Source organism: Chelon labrosus, assembly GCF_963514085.1.
Source record: "Chelon labrosus genome assembly, chromosome: 6".
NCBI classification, from domain to species: Eukaryota; Metazoa; Chordata; class Actinopteri; order Mugiliformes; family Mugilidae; genus Chelon; species Chelon labrosus.
In genome coordinates, this window is record NC_140342.1 from 5,587,918 (window position 1) to 5,609,541 (window position 21,624).

Consider the following 21,624-nt stretch of genomic DNA (forward strand, 5'->3'; position numbering starts at 1 on the left):
TAAGACGTCAAAACACACACACGTCTACATACTTGTGTTCATGTGCACATGCAGAACCATAAGTCCAAAAGGCTGCCAGCTTGTCACCGTGGGAGATGAAATTTGTACCCTTTGCTGTGATATTACACCCTATTCTCTTCTTTTCTTGTCACCTCCCCTGCCCACTTGTTCCCCACTCCTCTCTTGTCTCTCATTTTCTTATATCCTCTCTCTTCCGTGTGTTTCCTCTCCTCTTGCACGTGTTGTCTACTTGTTTCCTCACCTCTCATTTTTCATCTCTCATCCCCTCTTCACGTTTCCTCTCCTCTCCTCTGATTTCCTGTCCGATCCTTCAGTCTGATTTTCTCTCCACTCCTCCCGACTCGCTCCTCCTCTGTTGCGGCCTGTAAGGAAATATCCAGTGTCCTCTTATTGGATTGGCTGCTTCTTGTTGGCGGCCCTTCGCTCGCCGCCTCTCGGCCTGTTGGGTAATGATAATAAAATTGAAATATCCCAGTACTTATCAGTGTATTACCTTGCTATCAACACCTCAGACTCCCTTCTACTCTAGAGGTTATACAGGAGAAAGCATGATCTGATATACAGCGTGAACGGAGAGGATGCCAGCCGAGAAAGTGAGAAAGAGAGGGAGGGAAAAGGAGAGAGTAAACTGATAAACAGAGGAAGAAAGAAAGGAAGAAAGTTTAGTTATGGCTACGTTTCAAAGTGCTATTTCCAGGATGGATTGTGATGGATAGTAAAGACTGGGTGAAAAGTGATGGACTAGGAAGAGAGGTATGTAACATGACTCTGTGGCATTTGTCCAGACCAGTGGTGTGTTATCGTAAGCCGCTCTCAACACTCCACATGAGTCTACTGTACATTTGCGGTAATGTAAAACATTGCACATCTTCCCATCTCTCTCTGTCTCTGGGCCTTCTCCTCTCTCTTGGCAGTTGTTGTTCTGTGTGTGTGTGGGTGTGTTGTGTGTGTCTTTGTGTGAGAGGTAGAGGAGCGTGCCAAAGCCGAGATCAGGTTTGGAAATTGATTTGAATGAGTGTTGTGGACAGCTGATAGCTATAAAAGATTTTCTCCTTTCATTTCCCAGGGAGTTTCTCCTTTGATGTTGGCTGGTAGTCAACGCAGCTTTGAAGCTCGTCTAGAGCAGGCCGGGCCTCTACTTGACACTGTGTGAGTGTGTATCCGTTGTGTGTTTACGTATGCATGCACATGACTTCATGTTTGACCTTTTTACATGAACGAGAACGCCGCTTTTTATATTTGGTGCACATGCCATATAATTTCATCTGACTTTATAAAGCAAGGTAAAACGACTCATGATAACCTATTTGCATTTAAGCTTATGTATATTTTTTACTCAAGCACAAAATCCCACTATCGCTTATAAATGACAAGCTCATCTTTACTTACGCTTAATCTCAACATATTGGACCTTTAACAAAGCAGCCACCTTCAAATTGCCCTTTGGGGATAAAAATCTCTGAAATGTTATTTTGTCGTTTCGTCGGATGCCTCTCTGCGTTCCTCTGACCGACCAATCGGTTGCTACAATCTAATCCCCGGGAGGGAAGATTCTAGTCTGTTGCCACGGATGCCGGAGGGTCGTGAGGTCAAGTACGGCTAATTTATTCACTCAGTCAGATTTCCTCTGGCTCGTGGATGGCAGATGGAGAGGTCTGATATGATATCACCCATCTGAATCACCCAAGGGAGAACAGGGAGGCAGAGATGGGGAAGGGAGGGAGAGATGGAGGGATGAGAGGAGAAGAGATTGACAGCAAAGATGTAAAAAGAAAGGGAGGACAGATAGTAAAAATTGGGGAATTAAAAGTGGTTAGATGGAGAGATAGGAGATATGGCAGCATAGCCTGCAAGAGTGTGGAGTGTGTTCGCCCCACTGGGTCGGGTGTTGTGCTCAACATTGAGCCACACAGGCTGTTATCAGATGTGTGGGTGAAGTGTGGATGTGTGTGTGTGTCCTTATCTTAAGACAAGTGGTTCTGGTCCAATAATATCCTGGGAGATGGTAGGAATAAGCGGCTTAGACCGAGATCTGAAATGGGGGAGGGAGGGAGGATAGATAGCATGAGGGAGATGAGAGGAAGAGATGAGAATAGGGAGAAGAGGAAGAGGTGGAGGAGATGGACAGATTAGGAGGATGGAGGACAAGGAGGGGGACATTTGGAAAGAGATGAGGCATAGAGGTCTGTGGAGACTGGAATGTAAAGATGTGATGAGGAAACAGTTTGGAGAATTTTTTTTTTTGAAAGAGCAGGAGGTAAAGAGGAAAGTGAGAGAAGTTTGGGGTTTGAAATAGTTCTTGGCTTTTTGTCAAAGGGCAGGGATTTACAGGATTTGAGCAACAGTGTCAACTTGAGGACACTTTTTCCCAAGAGGTTTTGAATTTGTGGCTCCAACAACAGTATTCGCCTAAGAACACTCTGTCCCCAAAGGCTTTGACTTCAAGCCTTGGGCTCCAGCAGCTCCTTTATTAAAATATTTCCACTCAGCTCCTCTCCTTTCCACTACATACAGATTGAGGGCAAGACATCGATCTTTGTCTTCTAAAAAAGTAGCACCCTTTCTGTCTTTGGAAGTACCTATCATTAAGAAAGGATGAGGAGGTGTAAGATACATGTGAGAGGGTGTGCAAAAGGAAACACAGGAGAAACAAAATAGAAGATTTTAAGTATTTTTGTGGGCACAGCCAGGATGTTTTTCAGGGCATGAATTGTTTGATAGCGGATTCCGATTACACTGTCAGGCAGGAGTAACAGGGACTTGTTTCTAAGCTAATTGTTGAGAAATACATGTTGGTTACAAGGTTTTCAAATTGTATTTGTTTCCCTTGTTAAGACAAGCACAAGTGTTGTCGTGCTACACACAAATCATAAAAAAAGGTGGATCTCTCAAAATCAATTGAAATCTAATGGTTGTGTTTTGTATGTCCTCAGTTTGGTGACCACATGAAGATGAGGAACCAGCTTTGATGAACTACAGATGTCCACCTTCCCCGGACCATTCAGCTTCAACAACGCATCCAAAAATCCCAAACAAGGGACGGTTATTACACGGGAGGAAACACTTCAACTAGACCGTTTATTTTATTTATCAATCAGACTAAATTGGTCCTAACTGTGACTTGACTGGTCATACTCAACAGCACTTATATGGCATGGAATTATCTAAAATGAAGTGAGCTCCAGAGAATTTGGCTGAAGACAGATTAAATTACTTTAGTTCCACTGAAGAGAAATGAACTGAATTCAGACTAATCTGAAGTGACGCTGGCTGACACTTTTTATTTAATTCAAAATACTCCCTTTTCTTACAAAGGGCTCTTGTCTGAGCCCCTTCCTTCAAAAAGCCCAACCTTTTGAGTCTCCAACCCAGATTCCTTCACCTCCTCAGACCCTTACTGAGGGTCTTGGACACTGTCTGCAAGCTCACTGAGGAGGAATCATCTCCTCCTCCTCTTCAATTCTTAAAAGTTCAGTTGTCCATTCAGACATGGACCTCCACCGGGCAGCCTTCAAGATGGAGAGCTCCTCCTACTTGCCCAATCCATTGGCCTCCCCAGCCCTCATGGTCCTGGCTTCCACAGCTGAAGCTTCTCGGGATGCCTCTATTCCTTGCCAGCAGCCACGTCCATTTGGTGTCCCAGTTTCTGTTGAGAAAGACGTCCACTTGCCATTTAACAATGGTTCTTACACATTTGCATCAATGTACCACCGCCAAGGTGCAGTCCCACCAGGATTCCCCAATAGGGATTTTCCTCCATCCCTTCTTCACCTCCATCATCAGTTTGCCCCGCCCAATCTGGACTGCTCACCCATCAGCATGCTGAATCACAGTGGCGTTGGCGCCTTCAGGCCTTTTGCCTCACCTCCAGAAGATCGGGACGGAGCACCAGGCGTTTATCAGTCAGCTTTCACCCCAGCCAAGCGTCTCAAAGGCTGCCTGGACCCAGATGCTTCACCTCACCTGCGTTACTCTGACGCTGAGGGGAAAGAGTATGACTTTGGCGGCTCTCAAATACCTCCTGGAAGCTCGCCTAGCAGCGCCTTGAAAGCAGTAGAGGACAGTGGGAAAAAGATCTTCGCTGTGTCAGGCCTCCTGTCTGATCGAGAGACTTCATCCAGCCCTGAGGACCGCATTGAGCGCTGTAAGTAGCTATTCATATCTGTTCCACTTTTGCACTCAACAAAACTGCATACTGAATGGGGTACTGAATTTACAAAACAATATATTATGCATAATGTAATACAACACTCAAGCCACATCATCATACATATTTTTGTTCTGAAAGATTCTTTCAGGGAAGCAGATCACGCAGATCACAGAACAATTCATAATATAACAGTCCTGCATTTAGTTTGTGTTTGACTTTTAGAATACTGGGTGGTGTTTTCACACTTCTAATACTCACTGCAGAACAATTATTATTAAGAATTATTATGCAAGCAAATGTCATATTAAAATCCGCAATTAAGACAAATTTACCAGCCTATACATCTAGACATATGAAGACACATGCACAGTCAAATCTAATTCTGGCTCTAAAAAACTAAGTACAACTTTCTGCAATTTGTAAAAGAATGCAAACGTTCACGCACTAACATCACACACGCCAGTGAACAATCCCATCTATGTTCTCTTGTCATCATCTCTCCTGGCTCTCCCTGTCCTTGTTTCACAAGCCCACAAGCTCCACTGGTCACATTAGCATTCACCAGTGGAAGGATGCCATTTGGCCCTCACGCACTGGGAATCTGATTAGTGTGTGTGAGCGTGTGTGAGTGACTGGTTCAGAGACCGGCCATGCTCTTTGCCATCAGCATTCATCATAGCTCCACGCTGGCAGCCCTGGTGCCAAAAGATTTACCCACATAGCCAAGAGCTTGGCAGGCCATGTTTGTTTGTGTGTAATGAAAGGAAGGTGGGAGATGGATTGTAAGAGCTCCAAGCACAAATACACAAGCATGCACAAACACTCCTTCAGACACACAAACGGCTTTTAGCATGAGCGCCGACATCTCCTACACATGTCAACAAGCTGCATCGGATCTCAGTGACAAATTAGGAGACAGGCTGACAGAGAGAGAGAGACGTGCTTATAGTGTATAATTTAGGAAGTCTACATCTCTTTGAATTTTTAATTCTTTAGTTTCTCTTCTCCTCAGTTTGTTCTGTCTCTACCTCGTTTTTCCTCCTTTCCGTCTTTGAGCTTGTGTGTGTGTGTGTGTGTGTGTATATGTGTGCATGTGTTTGAGGGAAGCATTCTTGATGGAACACATGAGAGACAGAGGCGACGACCTGAGACTGATCCGATAAAAAGACCACCGCAAGAGAGATGGAGAGGGTGAGAAAGAGAGAGGAATGAAGGAAGAAATGGAGAGGAGAAATTTGGAAAATGACACGGAGTGGTTTGCTGGGGGTAAAGAAAAGAAGGAGGAGAAAGATATCAAAGAGTGCTTTGTGTGAAATTCATTATACTGTAGATTTAACTTGAAACCTAGGCCTTTTTCATTTGCAACTAAACATCTTCTCCTTTTGATATCAGGCAACTGTGTTTACTGAATATTGATCATCTCACTGCCATGTTATCAGGACAGAGTCACGAGAACTGTGACAGAATAGAATAGAAGATGGATACAGGGCTTCTGTGCTGTCGTTTGGAACGGCTGAATCTGTATCTAATCAGGTTAAATCTTGGCACAAGTAGCCTCCACCTCTACCATAGGCTTCTAATGCAATTGGATGTGCAGAGGCACTGCTTACAGCAAAGAATTATGGGTTCTCCTTCACTGGTTTTAGCTATCCATGGGAGGCGTAAAGAACAAACAACACTTGGGTACAATCCCGGGAGAACCGTGCTCTCACTGCTTCACACACACATTAGCTAACTAGCAGCCTCCGTGCTGCTTCACACACACAATAGCCTATTTCTGAGTCTCACAGTGAAGAGGTTTATAATGCTTGGGATCATACAGTGTCATCTCGGACTGTGTTAATAATTACTGGCATGAGATAGACTCATGGCAAATATATCGTGATTTCAGTCATCAGATTCCATGTCATTTACAAGGATCCATACTTCGATTCAGTTTGTTAAAAACTCCTGTGAACTCTGAAGAAGCCATCTAAGTTTATTTCATAAACTGTGTGGCTCAGCTCACAAGGGTGCGTCCAGTGCACATTATGGATTTCAGGGAACTTTGAATCCCTGGGTGCCATTAAGTCTGTATGCTATCAGTGTTGGTATTAATTATAGTACATGGATTTAATTTATGAGTGCCAATAAACTACTGATATCTCCCTCCATTAGCTAAATATAGCCATAATTACATGTAGCCTTCAGGTTGTAATAAAGCAACTTAACTGGCGTGAACTATTCTGTAAAGCTTGTGCAGTTGTTCCAAGATTTGTTCTAAGTTAACTGTAACTCTGACTGAGCTGTTTTCAGGTAGTGGGTCACCATAGTAAAATATGATCCAATATAATTTGCGGTCAGCAGGTTTGTCCAGTCATTTGTGCGTTGATAGGATTGCCTAGACACACACCTGATGCAGACTAAAAAGAACTACCTGGGTTTCGCAATTATCTGGTTGCAATCTGATAACCTTTAATGCACGTTAATCCCAGGTGTGAACGTTATCCTTGCTTCTTTCCCTCCACATCTAAAGCAGGGTGTTAAATGACTTTCAGAACCCTCAGCCCTAACTTTTTGGATAAAATTCTGTTAAGTTTTCCACATGCCACTCCAGGCAACAGTGGCCTACTCTATGCTAAGCCTTCCTAAATCCCCCCACTGCACCAGCAGGCACGGTGGCTGTTGACTAAACCCGCTAACCCGTCAGCCGCTAAACCTGCACATAAAGGCCCCATCATGCCTTAAGAGGACTATGCATGTCATATTATTGTAAAAGCTATTACCATCAACTGTATTCACATAGTAAGGTTTTAGCTCAGGAATGAAGGAATTCAAAGCGGAGGAGGGTGCTTGTGAGTATGAAACGTGAGCAAAGGTGAGAATGGAATTATAGGATGCGTGATTGGAATTAATAGGAGTGTTGACAAATGAAACAATCCACCCTCGCAGTGCACTTGTTTGTTTGTGGAGGGGATTTGATGGTTTTGCGTGACGTCGGCTTGAAGGTTTGTGCCTCTGTTTCAGCACGTTCCATCATCTTTGTTTTCCTCTGCCTCCCCCTGATGTCTTTCTCTCTCCTACGCCTCTTCCTCACTTTTCCGTTTTTCTTTCTCTTCCTCCCTTCCGTCTCCTTTAGTGTGTGTCTCCCAATATGAGTGTGCGACAGCTGTATTCTGTTTGTTTACATTGTCTCCACACGATTAACAAGGCTGAGAGAGATTTACACTGAACCTGACCCTAAATGCCTCACCCAGCTTCTTTTTTTCTGCCTTTATTCATTTTCTTCATAATTCACACACGAAAACACGCGCAGTTAACATACAAGAAAAGAAAATGTCATTTAGAAGACAAATGTACAATTGAAAAAAGAAACAGGAATGTTTGGCTGCAAAAGAAAGAAAGCAAGTTCTTTAAGCACTGTGAGGGGAAGGAACGTATGAGGGAGGGAAGTTGGGGATGAGATAAAAGAAAGGATAAAAGACATAGGAAAAAAGGCTTGTGGGAAAGAAGGAAGGAAGGAAGGAAGAATAAGAGGGAGGATGGTGAGATGTTGAGCTGAAATGCAGATCCCATCTGCCTGACTGAAATAAAAGCAGTGGAATTCTTAAGAAAGCCCACCACACACAGGTAGATAGTGAAAAAGTACACACTTTAATTTAGCATTTTAACTTGAATTTAGGAATCGGCTTGCAGAGAGTTCCCTGTTTTAAGAACATGCCACAAGTCACATTTTCTTTTTGCATTTCCATCGGCATTTAAAGGTTATAACATTCATCCAAGTGCATTACGCACAGCTGTTAAAACACACAGCGGGAGTTCTTCTCATCATTCCCCTCTCGGCTTTTCTTCTGTTCTTTTTTGGTCTTTTTTTGTTTGTTTATATTCATCCTCCCCCCCCCCCCTCTTTCACAGAGCAAATGTCATGTATGTTGTTTCTTTCTGGGGCCAAATAGCAAAAACTGTGCGGTAATAAAAAAATAAACTGGGAGTGAAAGAGAAATCAAGTTCTCACAGATGGAAGATGGATGACAACACGATTCTGTTTTTTTTTTTTGTCTCAATATTTGGTGCTAAATGGTCATTGCTGGGAAATTCCTGCACTATTCTTCACAAAGCCAACTTGTGAGTCAGAGAGTGATGTTTTAGATAAACTGATGATCTTTGATCTTTTATTCATATTGCTTCTTTACTGTAACATTCCATTTTATCTTCCATCACATTTCATCCTTTTATCTCCTTGCCTTGGCATGCAAGGAGTTAAAAAAAAAACAGTCAAGGAGACAGAAATGCTCATCCTTCTCCTTGTCCTCACAAAAATCTGCTCTCCTCCACCCTGACTCCCCCCTCCCCTTCCATCTCTGCCTGTCACGGTCTAGTGGCAGGGTTAAGTTAAGTAAGAGTGTTCTAATAATTAGGACTGGGACTTGCCTGCCTGCCTGCTTGCCCGTGTGTGTGTGTGTGTCTTCCTGTCAGTGCTTAGCCAGATGTTAAAAGGCTTGTCCCTCTCATGTTGCCTCCCTGTCAGTCTCCACCATGTGCCACACACATACAGACACACACCCACACACACACACATCAGCCACTGTCCTACTTGTGGTGGCTTTGTTTACCTCCAAGTGTGTGCCCTTCTGCCCTTCTGGCAGCTCCCCCAGGGTGAGGAGTGTGCATTTCCCTGCCAATACCAGCCTTCATGCATGTGATCCACATAGTCCACATAATGGAGAATGATAATTTATTTCAAGCATCTAATGAACTTCTCTTTTAAAATTATTTTCATTTTGTTAAATAGTAAGAAAAAAATTCAGCCTCCCCACCCTTTTTCTCTCTCACTGGGTGGTAACTGGAAACAGCAATTTTCTGTACGTGTGTGTGTGTGTGTGTATGAATGAATGTGTGCACTTGTGCATTTGTGTATGCGTGTGTGTCACTTGGTGTGAGTTGTGCGGTCATTGTTGTGGCTCTGCGCAGATCAAGGATTAGCCGCTTCCTGTCGAGCCTTTTGTCACCCCAACCACTCCATTTGGACGTAGATCACTGTGTGTGTGTATGTAGGTTTCACAAATGAGCTACTGGCACATGAAGGAGAGAAGATGAGAGGATTCCCCGTGCAGCCTTCCACAAAATATTGTCCTGCCTCAAAAGTTGATCTTATTTCTTACAGTAGTTTTTTTTTCTAAGTGAGTTAACACACCTTCTAAGATGGTGACATAATATCTGACACTGCTTTTTCAATAGATTCAAGATTTTTTCGAAGACAGTGCAAATCTAAAAATCAGGTAGACCGCTCGGAGGACAGGATGTCACTTTGCAGGGAATTCTCAAAGCAGGTTGCTTTGAAATGAAAGTTGGCTATTCCTGGTGCACACACAGACACAAAGACACACACGCACACAGGCCCATAACGTCCCCTGTTCCGGAATTCCACTTTGTTCCCTTGGTGATGTCAGCTTCGGCCAATAAAAACCCCCATGTTAAAACTCCACTGAGCCCCATACAACTGCAGCACACCTGGCAACACAACACACATTTAGCTTTTAATATGTGTACACACACACACACACACACACACACAAGCTCATATAAGGTCATGGCATGCTATAGCCCTGAACCTACCTCAGCAGTACGCTGTCTTTTACATTTTGTTACACTCAGTGGGATTTTTCAAAAAGAGCACGGCAGCTCATTGCATAAAATATGTAAAAGTGTACTCGATCAGCTTTTGTTATCAGAATTAGTTGATAAGTCTGAATTAACAATGGCAGTATAAATGATGTTTAAAAAACATCAATCAATCAAGGAGCCAGTGTTCCAAGAGTCCCTGCATGTCTGGCAGGAGCCGAGATGTTCTTATTTCTCTAGAGGGCTCCAGGATTTAGACACCTCGTAATGCAGGTGTGTTAAAAGATTCCTGTTTCTATCTGTCCTCTATTTCTTTATGTTTTTTCTCTATACCCCCCCCCCCCCCCCCCCACTCTCCCTCCATTCTGTCCTCAACTCCTTCTCCCTCTCCTCGCCCCCTCCTCCTCTCCTCTCCTTTCCTCTCCTCAGTAATCTAATCTGCAGCCAGTTTGTGGATGCAGTCTAGTGTGACATCCCCCCCCCCCCCCCCCCCCACCTCTTCTCTCACTTTCACACACACACAAACAGCAGGCCTGTTTCCAAAAAGCCCACTTGCTTGGCAGGGAGGCCCGCCCCCCTCCCCGTCTTGGTCACACCCTCTTTAATATTGAATTATTCATCAAATCTGATTGGTTCCTTCTGATGGCAGCCATGATGCGAACGAACGATTTGTGTGTGTGTTAGTGAGGAGGGGGTGTTGTGGGTTCGAGATCGTTAGCTCTTCTTAACGCACTGTCGCTTCACAAAGCTGGACCGGCCTGTTACTTAGCACATTCACACACATGCACACACAAACACACACCTAATTTTTATGTAACAAAAGCAACTAAACCACTTGCACCTGTAGCTTTTTGGAAGTGAAACACATCTTTAAATGTGGAAGAAGGAATTTTTGCTATTATTATTTGACTGTGAATAGTTTATTTCCATCCAGTCTCGTTGAAAGTTGTGGTTAGGTGCATGGTAGCTGGGTGGTCATCACTACCTCTTCCTTCGTTTTAAAATTTGCAGCCCAACGTAAAGGGGAAATCTTTGCATCTGCTGCAAAAGGGCTTCCAAAGTCCCCTGGAAAGGTGAAACTAATCAATAATGTGTGTTTTATATGCATGCCATAGTGTGTGTGAATGTGTGTGTATGTACACGCTCATATGATTTGCATGCACCAAAATCTATACTATTCAATATTGGGAGTGCACTCTGGTATCTGCAGAGACTTAAAGGTTTCATAGAAGATTGTGTTGTGATTTCCATTCGTTGGATGTACGCCCTTCTGAAGCGCTCCAACTAAAAGGCTGGTTTAAATCACACCCCTTAGTGAAAAGTCCCCTGCTTAACCACAGTAAAGATGTTCATCAGCAAGCAAAATGATGCATATCTGTCCTACGGCATGATCGGGTTTATCCTCAGTATTGCTTGGTGTACTTCTGTATGCGTGTGAAATTGTGTTCATGCCGCTGGCTTTGTTAAAGGCATAAACAGTCGATGATCACGGATTTGCCTGCACTTCAGAGAAAGACGTGGATAAAGGGAGGATGAGAGTGTAGATGTTTGTGCACATGCGTGTTTGGTATCTCAAACACCTTGCAAGGCACTTCACATTGACCCTGTGGTGCCTCCGCATATCTAGAAGGCATTAGAGGGAGTCGGGCTGTCCATGGGTGCGATTCCTCCTTGTGTTTGAGCTGAGGTGCACACACTGCACTCCAGCTAATAACTTTTGTGGCAGGTCACACGCACACTGTGAAAATTAAGTGACAAAGTTTTTTAATGGATGTGTGTTAAAAAAAAAAAGAAAAAAGTCCCATATTCATCTTCCGTATTCACACCCCTCTCCCTCCTTCACGTTACCACTCCCTTAGCGTCTCTCTCCTCTTCTCCCCCGTCACCGGGTGTGTGTGGAAACCCAGCCCACTGTTCAGCAGATGAATAATTTAGCGGTGTGTGTATCATCTGTTTACCGTGCTAATCCATCTGTCAGCAGGCACCTATTGATTCGCGCCTGCCTGGTAATTGTGCATCCACGCCACACGCACACACAGATGAAAAACAACACACACGCATATATTACTAGGGATACACACACACGTGCACCTATATGATGTGTGGAATAGCTCATATTCAGATCCCGGAGTTGTCAGCGGGCCCCCCGGACACTTCATTTTCATTGAGTGAAACTGAATTTAGGGTCAAGGTCACAAAAAGGGGCCTGAAATTGGATGCAACAGCTTCAGAGAGTTCGTTCTTGTTTTATTTTTTGCAGACCTAAAGATTTAGTTAAAAATCTGTGCTATTGGTCAGTGTAGCTAGCATCAACTATGATTTAGTATATTATGTTTAACACTGTGTGTGTGTGTATGTGTGTGTAAAAGGCCACAATTCAAGTTGTGTTGGTGCAAAGTTGACACAGTCTACATTCATTTAGAGGATAAAAGTTTGGGAAAGTTTAAAATGTAATTAAAAACTGTGACATGTCACTACTTCAGAATAAGAGACCTCAGTTGTTGATCAATCTGAATACAAGTCTCTACTTTTCTTTTTCAGTTTCCAGTTTCTAATGATCTATTAATGTAGAATCTCTCTTACTGATTTAAAAGTACGCAGGATTAACTAAACATCCCTCTTTGAATCTGACCTCTTCCTTTCCCCCCCTCTTCCTTTTTAATGTCCATGTTCTTCCCTTGTATTTCTTCACCTCTTACACTGGTGTAAAACCTTCAGTCAGACTACATACTAAGAGTGTACCAAAGATGTTATGTCTCTAATATTTTGACCAGGAGTCATTAATAATCAGTATATGGGAATCTCAACTTGCTTACCAATGATTAGGGGTTATGTAGAGTAAATATAGTACTTTATAAAATGACTTTGAGATGTTAAAAGAGGCATAATCATTGAGAGAAAGACACGGTGAGAGGGGTATTAGAGAGCGTACTGCTATAATGAATCCATGGGTGACCATTGATGGTTGTAATTATCAAATGGCTGGTTTTAAAAGCTCATTGATTGATGTCATTAGCTCCATGAGTGATTACTAATTGCTGCCGTAGTATGTTAACCACACAGGACGCATACACACTCGTACGCACACGCAGGAAAACATTTATCAAACCCACACACATACGCTCTTCTGCTTGACTCCACATGTCAGATTGGATTGTACGCAAAATAAAATAATATGCAGAACCCGCAAGGAAGAGAGTAACTGCATTTAGATGAACGAAACACGGTGGTAGTATATGTTTTTTCCTACATGTAACATGTTTAAGGGAAATATACAAGTCACTTGAACCACTTAATAAATAACATCTATTAGGTGTCATTTTGGAATCATTGTAAGTGGGAATGTCCAGTATTTAAGACTATTATCTACTCACCCCTGTGCACGAGACCTCAGCATTTAATAATCACATTTTATCAATTTATGTCTGTCTTGATTCATTTGTTTTCAAATGTTTTAACCACATGCAGCCCAGTTAAAATATTTGGTTAAAATCATAAAATGGGGAAATCTAATCAGGCTTAACGTTAACCTCAAAATAAACTGGAGGATTCTACTTTTTTATGGATGACGTGTAAAAATATTTAGTAAATCAGTCTATGTAGACTGTCCCACTGTAGAGCAGAACAACATCTGAAGCAATTAAATGTGAGAATACCATTAATATTTTAGTGGTGTCAACTCACTGGACCCAAAGGAGCATTTCTGGAGATAAGGACATGTGACCAGTGGTGACTGACAAGATATAACGGAGAGGTTCTGAAGGTTTTTAGGATTTTAGATCACTTCCATGCACTTTTCACATCCCCTTAGCTTGATTGTTGCTTTCTTTCATAATCTTGATGAGGACTTATCGTTCTATACTGTCCTTTTTGCTTCTCTTTCACTTAGGATAGTAAAAAATATAGAAGTTGACACTGATCTGACCAAATATCCTCATTAGTTGCTTCCATTACAGTTTAAAGTCAGTTCATGGATTATTGTGTGTGTCTGTTTACATCCACATAAACCATTTGTTGTTTTCCCTGTGATTGTTTGTCCTACCCTGAGTCCTACACTTGCGAGCAATGTCAGTAGATTGTGTTTTGTTGCCCAGACCAGGCTTCCACCACCCTTCTCTTTCTGTCTCATACACACACATACACAGTACAAACGTACACACACTCAGCTAGGTGCTCAGCAGGGTTCATTTCGATGTAGACCGTCTAATATCACATCCTCTCAGCAAAAATGCACGGAATTCTGCCCTCTTGAAGAAGCATCATATCTGTGTGTGTGTGTGTGTGTGTGTGGGTGTGTGTGTGTGTGTGTGTGTGTGTGCCCCTCCATCTGTGTGTGTGACTCTATGTGTGTGTGTGTGTGTGTCTCTTCTTCTATATGTCTGTGTGTCTCTCCATCTGTATATGTGTGTGTGTGTGTGTGTGTCAGGGGGTGTTAGAAGCAGGCAGGGGCTTAGCTGAGCAAAAGAGAGCAAATCTGTCAGCTCTCCCAGGGCAGACAACCCTTCTGACCCTCATTCAAAGACATATTGATTCTCCTCTACATCCAACAGAGGAGGGTGTGTGTGTATGTGTGGGTGTGGGTGGATGTGGTGTGTGTGCGTGTGTGTGTGCAAGTGCACCCGTGCAAGTGCTTAACACAGTCTCTTTCCTCCTTCCTTCCTTCATAATCGAAGATTTTTTCGTCAGCGTTGTAAATAATCGGATATTTTAATGGTTTAATCAGTTAAATACTTTAGAATTATTTGATTTGTGAGTCTCAGTAGACGAGAGATTAGAAGACAGATATTATTTCAAAACTACAGATACAGTAGCACTGTGTGACCTAGTTTGTTGTTCTTTAGGGTTTTTATCAGTCTTGCTCTGTTTCCTGTCTGTTACATACTTGCTTTTGGTTCAGGAAGTATTGGTGGGTGAAATAATACAAACCAAGCATGCCACAGAGACAAGCTTTTCTCTTATCTCAACACTAACACCATATTAAACCTCGCTGTGCACTTGTTAGCGCTGCCTTGTTTCCCAGGAAGAAGCCTAATGACCTATGGGACGTCACCAGTTGGGTCTCCGCAGACTGTTAGGGACCCAGTGTTTACTTTCATGTAATTGTCAGAGCGGTGTCGTGCAAAGACTGGGTCAGGACTTAAAGGCCAGCAGTGGGAAGATTAAAATCAACCCCCCAAATCGTACTGAAGATGGTGTTAACGAAAGCTTCTTGCTGTATGTTGCCAAAGAATGTGAAAGAACTGCAGGGTGTAAAAATTTTGGAAACACATGAACCATGTTTTTGTGTGTATGCACAACACTCTATTTGATAAAATTTCTAAAGATTTTTAAAATATTCACAGTGCAAATACCAGCAGTCTGAGAACTGAAAGCAAATTCAGTTCTGTGTTCTAAGTGAATACTTGGTCAAGCTAGGCTCTTTTGTTTTCTGGTCTTGAATACATTAAGCAAAGGTACTATGTTTTTGTATCACTCTAGTGATAATACTTTATAATGTAGTCCCTGCAACCCACACCTTCCACATTTCAGATAGGTGCAGCTTTAAACAATCAAACCTTTACATTTCTGTCAGTAGAAATAAAAGGCTTGAATCTGTGAGAAAAACAAGGCTGACTTTGCATCAATGTCAGGAAGTCTTGTTGCACATATGTGTGTGTATTTGTGCTTACCATTAGGTCACATGGCTTGTGACCTAACACGGCAGCACAGTGCAAGGTCTCTGGTAATGGCTGGTCGCTGCGGGCAACCGGTCAGGGCAGTTTGTCTGTGTGTGTGTGTCAGAGGGAAATGTGTGGTGGGAGGTAAAGTCTTCGACATAGCGAGGTTGATGTCTACAGCATGGAACGACCATGGTATAATGTCGACAGGCCACATGCTGACCCTGCTGCTACACACACACACGCGCACACACACACACACACACACGGTCAGTGGTATAAGCTGAAAAGTGCTGCCCGCAGTAATGAAAGGCAGGTGCAACGGGAGTCCGACAGAGAAAGAGGAAGAGAAAATGAGAGAAGACAAAAAGAGCATGTGAAAGTCAAAGCAGGTGAAGAAGAGTGATGAATTTGTGGATGATGACGTTTAATGTGTGTGTGAAAGAGGCAGGTGCTGTATGTCTAATAGACAGATATAACACCAGATCATCGTCAGTGTGTTTCCTGTGTGCGTGCATGTGTGTGTAGTTAATGCACCTGAGGGTACAGCATCCTGTTGTTACTGCGACGATTATTCGACGTCAATACACACGTTACACACTGAGGCAGTGATGTACGATGACTGACACACAGGCACACACATACACACGTTCATCAATAAATAGTCAGAATGCTAATGTGACATTCTACCAGAGAGCTGACAAATTAACGAAGGCCTTTTTAAATATTCAAAACCGTGAGACTTAAAGGGCCGTGGCGCTGTTTTTAGTTTCCTGAAAGGAGCATTGTGTTCGATGTTGCAACCTCACTTAAATAGTGTATAACTAGCATGACAGTCCACAGTATTTTATTCTTCTTCAGTGTGCTGTTTTATCTGTTGCCTCTACCCGGTGGCATCATGGCTGTGTCGTGTTAATGAGCTTCATAAGACAGATAGACTGAAAATAGATCTGTGACATAGCAAACAAACAGTTTTTGGTCCATTCCATTCTATTCCAGCATCATTTGTTTGATATGTATAAATTATGTTACTTGCCATTGCACGAAAACTGCGTCATACAGAATTTGAGACACTGTGTTCATTGTCCTCCCTGTAAACTGTTGAGGAATTTATTTCTGGTACACCCACACGCAATTTTTGACACAATTCCTGATTCTAAAAAGAAAAGTTAAGGATCACATTTTTGAATTTGTGACTGAACTTGATTCAGGTCATAAAAATATACAATCCTTGTCTGTATCCGTTTCTGTCTCCTTGTTCCTTTGTCACTGTCTCCTCTATCTCTATCACACACACAAACACACACACGGGTGCGGGCCACAGATGGCATGGTGGTGTCAGGGTGAGAGGGGTTTGTTAGGATCAAAGAGCTCCAGTGTGTGGCCCCTCCACCCTTCACTTGCTTTCTTCTTCTCTTTCTCTTTCTGTTTGTCATTTTATTCCTCCCCTTCCTCCGCTTTCAATCTTGCTTCCTCTCTCCATAAACCCCCATCTCTCTCTCTCGCTCCGTCTCTCTTCATTTTTTCCCCTAATCTGTCCATCAGAAGTGTTGATAAATTATTCATGCCTCTGTCTGTCCCCGAAGCCTTGTCACCTCTCCTCCACTCGCCAGTTTCTCGGCTTCCTCTCCTCTGTTGCCTTCATCCCTTCCTCCTCCTCCTCCTCCTCCTCCTGCTTTGCTCTCATCTCCTTTTCCCTTCACTGCCTCCTTCCTCCTTCTCCTCTCCAGTCTTGCAGAAAGCTCGACCACACACGATCTAGCATCAAAAACCAAAGTGGTGTGAGTTAATAAAAAGATTTTAAATTACTCCAGAAACTTGAAGTGGAGGTTTGTGTAAAATTGATCTAATGTAACAGAGACAGATAGGATTTGGCTTTAAAAAATTCCACTAAATATGGTTCAGGCTACTCTGTTAATGGGAAAAGTCTTCTTTAAAATTTACTATTAAAATGTTAGTTTTGTTCCTAGCAAGACTACAAAAGCTGCTTTTGCTGCAAGGTGTTTAAATGTACCTTTTCAGTAAGGGATCATCCTAACTTACGTTTATACATCCGTTATATATCATGTAACAAATAAAAAGGGAAAAGTGGATCGATGGACAAAATAGAAACAAAAGTACAGAAAAGCACTAAATACTTTAATTACAAAATCTTCCTCCTTTCTTTTTTTCATCTCTTTTCAACCACCCAGCATCCCATATTCTGCCAGACAGGGAAAGCAAGAGTATATAAGAAACCAAGAGAATGACAAAGAAGTAAGGGAGTGTGGAAAAGACATGGACAGATGCAATAGAAGGGGTAATCTTGTAGCTAATCCAACATGCTCTCCCCAAACAATTAAACACTGGTTTATGTCTGCTTATACTGTAGAGCACTTCCAAACACACATACACACACACTCAAATGCAGTTTTCAGAGAGATAAAGTTTTCCACGGAAAGCTATTAATCATAGGAAATCCAGATGAATTCAAAGTTAGGGAGTCTAGTGATTAGTGATAAATTGCCTTGTATTTCCCTGTAGGTGGTGTGTGTTTATGTGTGCGGTGAGGATTGCATCTTAGATATCTGTGTGTGTGTGTGTGTGTGTGTGTGTGTGTTGGCTAACACAAGGGTGTAAAGCACTTGGGCTGAACCCTTGGGATATTAGAATGCGGCTGTGTGTGTGTGTAGGCATGTGTGTGTACGTGTCACATATGGTGTCTCTCTCAAAAGATGGGCCTGTCGCAACCACTCTCATCCCCTGTTACCACGACGATTAATACATTTTAAAAAATGTCCCCTCCACTTTCCCCCGGTGCCGGTCACACACACACACACCCACACGTACTGCTCACTATTCAGCGGAGGTTACTGCAACATCAGCATCACACACAGCCCTGCCTTTAGAGGCTGATCAATCTGTACTGCCGCCCGCACTGATGAATTGCAGAAGTCAAGAAAGACAGAGAGAGGGAGAAATGGAGGCAGGGAGAGAAACTGAGGAGGAGCAAAGGTAGTGAGAGGATGAGGAAGAAGAGGAAGATGAGAGGAGACAAAGACATATAGTGGAGAGAGAGAGGGTAGGTGGAGGAGTTGAGTGAGACATGAGCAATAGGTGGATGATGATAATGATACTGATGAAAGTAAGGATGGGTCTAGAGATAAACCAAAGATGTAGAGAAATGGAGACGAGAGGTCCTGGAAGAACAACAGTAAAATAAAGAAAAGTTCATTGAAAATGTGGAGAAAAATGACAAACCCAGTACAGAAGACCATCACATGGATCTCTCATTTAGTCATAGTCAATCCAAGTTCAAGGACAAAGAGGCCAATAATATACACAAGCCAAGCGCATGAAATCCATTCCTAGCTGTTCCATTTTGACAGACGGGACGACTTTATGGCCAGAGAGATAAGTTAGGCTTGAATAGACGTCTTTGTTTAGCAGAGGAAAATAGTTTTATGGAATGGGGACTCTGTGACACCATGTTGTTTTAAAGAGCTGTCATAAGGGTTCAAGATTGATAATGCACACAGTATTTTCAGGCTACCATGCCAAGAAGTGTGGTCAAGTGAGCATTTTTTTTTTATCATGATATATGATTCTGATGCTCATTTAGTCACACACACTCAGTGGTTCTTAAGTAATTACTTCCCAGAAATCCAGGATTGTCAGTGAGAGAATGATGTAACATCCTAAGTTACCTAAAGTTCAGGTAATGCCAGCATTTAAAAAGGAGAGAAGTTGCAATAAAACAAATGAATTCCTAAGAATGCCTGCTGTCAATCCTAGATTCCACTGGCTCACATGGGCAAAGTAAAGCCATGAACTGTCTGTCAAAGTTCAACTTTGGTAAACCTTGACAATTAGCTACGCACAGTGTACAACTCATACAAAGAAATGTATGAAATGTATTGCATCATTGTATTTCAGCTGACTTTCATCATTTTGAGTTGAAACATCTATTTTTCCAAAAGATACTGTAGATTACTCCAGTTATTCCCATCAAAGAGTTATGAATATTTAACTTTTAATGAGAAATAGAAATTTACACCAATCTTAAATGTGTGTATCATTCAGCACAGTTGCTCTCAACAGTAATCTTACCATTTTTAACCTCTCTCCAGTCCTCTTATTAATTTTCTATTTTTTCCCCCAAATGTAAGCACGATGAATCTTTAGAGTAGCTACCGTTATCTTCGACTCCTTCTGAACATGTGAAATATATTTTTTTTCTCCACTCCTTCCCTCCAGCCTTATCCTTGCTGGTGATAAATCTATAGCGATCTATGACAGCTTTGTTGCTGCTGGGAGGCCCCTCCTGCCTTGTTTGGCTGTGATTCCAGTCGACAGCTTTAGGAGCGTGTCTTTATTTAAGAGCTGCTGTAATTACACAGGCTTTAGCATATGTAGACGGCCAGATATGATTCAAACCACCACGACAGGGAGAGGGGAGCTCAACGGGTGAATGAGAAGAGAGATAAAACACAATGGCGGGAAGAACAAGAGAGTGGGTGAGCTGGGTGAGAGACAAGGAGGAGATGGAGAGAACAAGGGGAGAAAAGAGACAGAGAGGGAGAGATATGGTGAGCGGGGCAGACTGATAGAGCAATTGAGAGACGAGGAGAGGGCAGTCGGGAGGGGGGAGAGGAAGAGATATGGTTTGGCAAATAAAAGAGGAGCGTGGTGCTGCTGCAAACTGTTCGCCTTATGATGCCTCATTAGGGCTTAGGGCTGCAGATAGTGCCTGTTAGAAAGATCTATGGCCTCAGCCCTCAGAGAGAGACAGAAGGGGAGGGAGAGAGAAAAGATCAGGGCAGAGGGAGAGAGATGCAGAAATACAAGGCAAAAACAACAAGCGAATAAAAGGCAAAGATTAAAGCTGCTCTACGTTCGGTTGGACAAATGATATACAGTATAACTCTTTGTAACTTGTTAAGTCTTCTTCTCATGACCTTTGTTGGGTCAAAATGTTGTTAATGCAACCAAGGGGGGCTGTGATTGTCATGTGCAGGAATTTCATTCACCTTGATTTTCAGGGTTATTGACTACCTCTCTGTTTATTTATGTGTGTCCACAGTTCTTGCAGAATATTTAAATGGCACGAACATTTTTTAGGGGATACACAAAAGATGAGGTATGTTCATACTGTACAAAGTTCTGAAAGCATGGCATCGATACAAACTTGCATACATTGTACATACATTGCATATGTGCACATATTCATTTGTGTATTAGTGTCTTGTTGACTTATTTAGTCTTCCTTTGCAACAACTCATGGATGCTCTTAGTGATGCCCAGAGTGACGCCACATGTTGTCAGGTCAACTAAATTTGAAATCAAATGCTTTATAGTGTTAGCCCATAAAGGAGAAGGGCACCCCCTAAAAAGGATTCTAAAGCATAAACATTGTTTTTGGAGAAAACTACATCATATAAAATGTGTGCAAGTCCTATCTATAGTTAGCAGCAGGGCAGCAAATGGCACATTTGATCTTAAAGCAATATAAATGCTGTCTTGCATCAGGGCTTAAGAGCTGCACTCGTTATTTCTTCCGGTGGCCATTCCTTCCTTCCACCATCGGCCATTGCAAGAAGGTTATGTGCAATAAAAGAGTCCTCTTGTACCATGAAGCATTCATTTGTACCTGAAAGAAATCTCATTGTACTTTTGTTGCTACTTCAGGAACATTTCAAGTGTTGTTAGGGTCAGGACTAAGGAACAGAATAGGCGATCATTCTTTGAAATTACATGGCCTAAAACACTCCAAAACTACTACTAAAGTGTAGTCATTACATACAATATGACTTGACGGGTTACTCGAATGCCAGTGCCCAGGATGTCTGTTACACAATCTCACCCAGTTCGCACTAGATCTTAAAATAAAGAGATTTATTTCAAGATGTATTTATTTTCATTTTTATTCAAACCCGCCAATTTGGGACCCACAAAAGAAATAAAAAAAGTGCCTTTCATATCCGAGTTGTATAAAAGGAGATGGGCTGGTGTTCATAGAGGTCAGGAAGTATTCTGCTGGGAAAGGATACCCGTTTTTTACCGGTATAGTGTAGTATTTTCGAAGACTCCTTCATAATGGTATCCCCACTGGTTGCAATGCAGCTGGTTTAATTTAAAGGATCAACTTGCAATTTGTGACAGAGTGCTCATGGTGGTCTGAACACAGCCTAATTTGACATAGCAACAGACAAGCAG

General features: G+C 42.4%; 1 protein-coding gene across 12 annotated transcripts in view; it reads left to right on the top strand.

Annotated features, from left to right (window-relative positions):
• The first annotated feature begins 3,450 nt into the window (after window positions 1–3,450).
• rnf220a (ring finger protein 220a) overlaps window positions 3,451–21,624 on the top strand; it is a 138,510-nt gene continuing 120,336 nt past the window's right edge. For all 12 annotated transcript variants that reach the window (XM_084546994.1, XM_084547001.1, XM_084546998.1 and 9 more), the window contains exon 1: window positions 3,451–4,165. In XM_084546994.1, the coding sequence (XP_084403120.1) occupies window positions 3,511–4,165 (655 nt within the window). In that variant the 5' untranslated portion in view covers window positions 3,451–3,510. The remainder of the gene's footprint in view (window positions 4,166–21,624) is intronic.